The following is a 648-nucleotide window of genomic DNA, read 5'->3' on the forward strand; positions in this document are numbered from 1 at the left end:
ATGCATCTCTCGTGTCTGCTGCTCCTCGTGTCTCTCGGGGCCCACGCCGGGGCCTTCGACCTGGGCCAGACCACTCGCTGCGTCCCCGTCCCGCTCCAGATGAGCGTCTGCCAGGACGTCCCGTACTCGGAGATGCGCTTACCCAACCTGCTGGGTCACACCAGCCTGGATGAGGCGGTTCCTCGCTCGGAGGACTGGAGGACGCTGCTGCACACCGGCTGCCATCCACAGGCCCGGGCCTTCGTGTGCTCGCTCGTGGCGCCCGTCTGCCTCGACAGGTACGCTCAAACACACTCACAGCAATCATGCTTGCACATTCATTTAATTCAAAAACATGTTGTCAAATTCACAAGGTGGTTTTTTAAATTAAATTTAAGCAGATTTTAGCCAACGGATTGAGAGATTTTTTTTTTCATTGTTTATTTTGATCTGAGCATATACATTAATCTAGTACTAAAAATGTCACTAAACAATCATGCTTGCACAAGTTTTAAATTTAAAAACATGTTGTCAAATTTACAAGGTGGTTTTTAGATTCATTTTAAGCCGATTTTAGCCAACGGATTGATAGATTTTTTTTTTCATTGTTTATTTACATCTGAAATGATCTGAGCGTATAAATTGATCTCGTACTAAAAGTGTCACACA

The 648-nt window shown here is 45.8% G+C and overlaps 1 protein-coding gene across 1 annotated transcript in view; it reads left to right on the forward strand.

The window, feature by feature from the left end:
- Positions 1-648, forward strand: part of szl (sizzled) — a gene marked incomplete at both ends in the record, with an annotated part of 2,759 nt that continues 2,111 nt past the window's right edge. The window contains one exon of the mRNA XM_079858977.1: positions 1-278. Coding sequence (XP_079715103.1) covers positions 1-278 — 278 coding nt within the window. The remainder of the gene's footprint in view (positions 279-648) is intronic.

Source organism: Squalius cephalus (assembly GCF_949319135.1).
Source record: "Squalius cephalus genome assembly, chromosome: 23".
Classification (NCBI taxonomy): Eukaryota; Metazoa; Chordata; class Actinopteri; order Cypriniformes; family Leuciscidae; genus Squalius; species Squalius cephalus.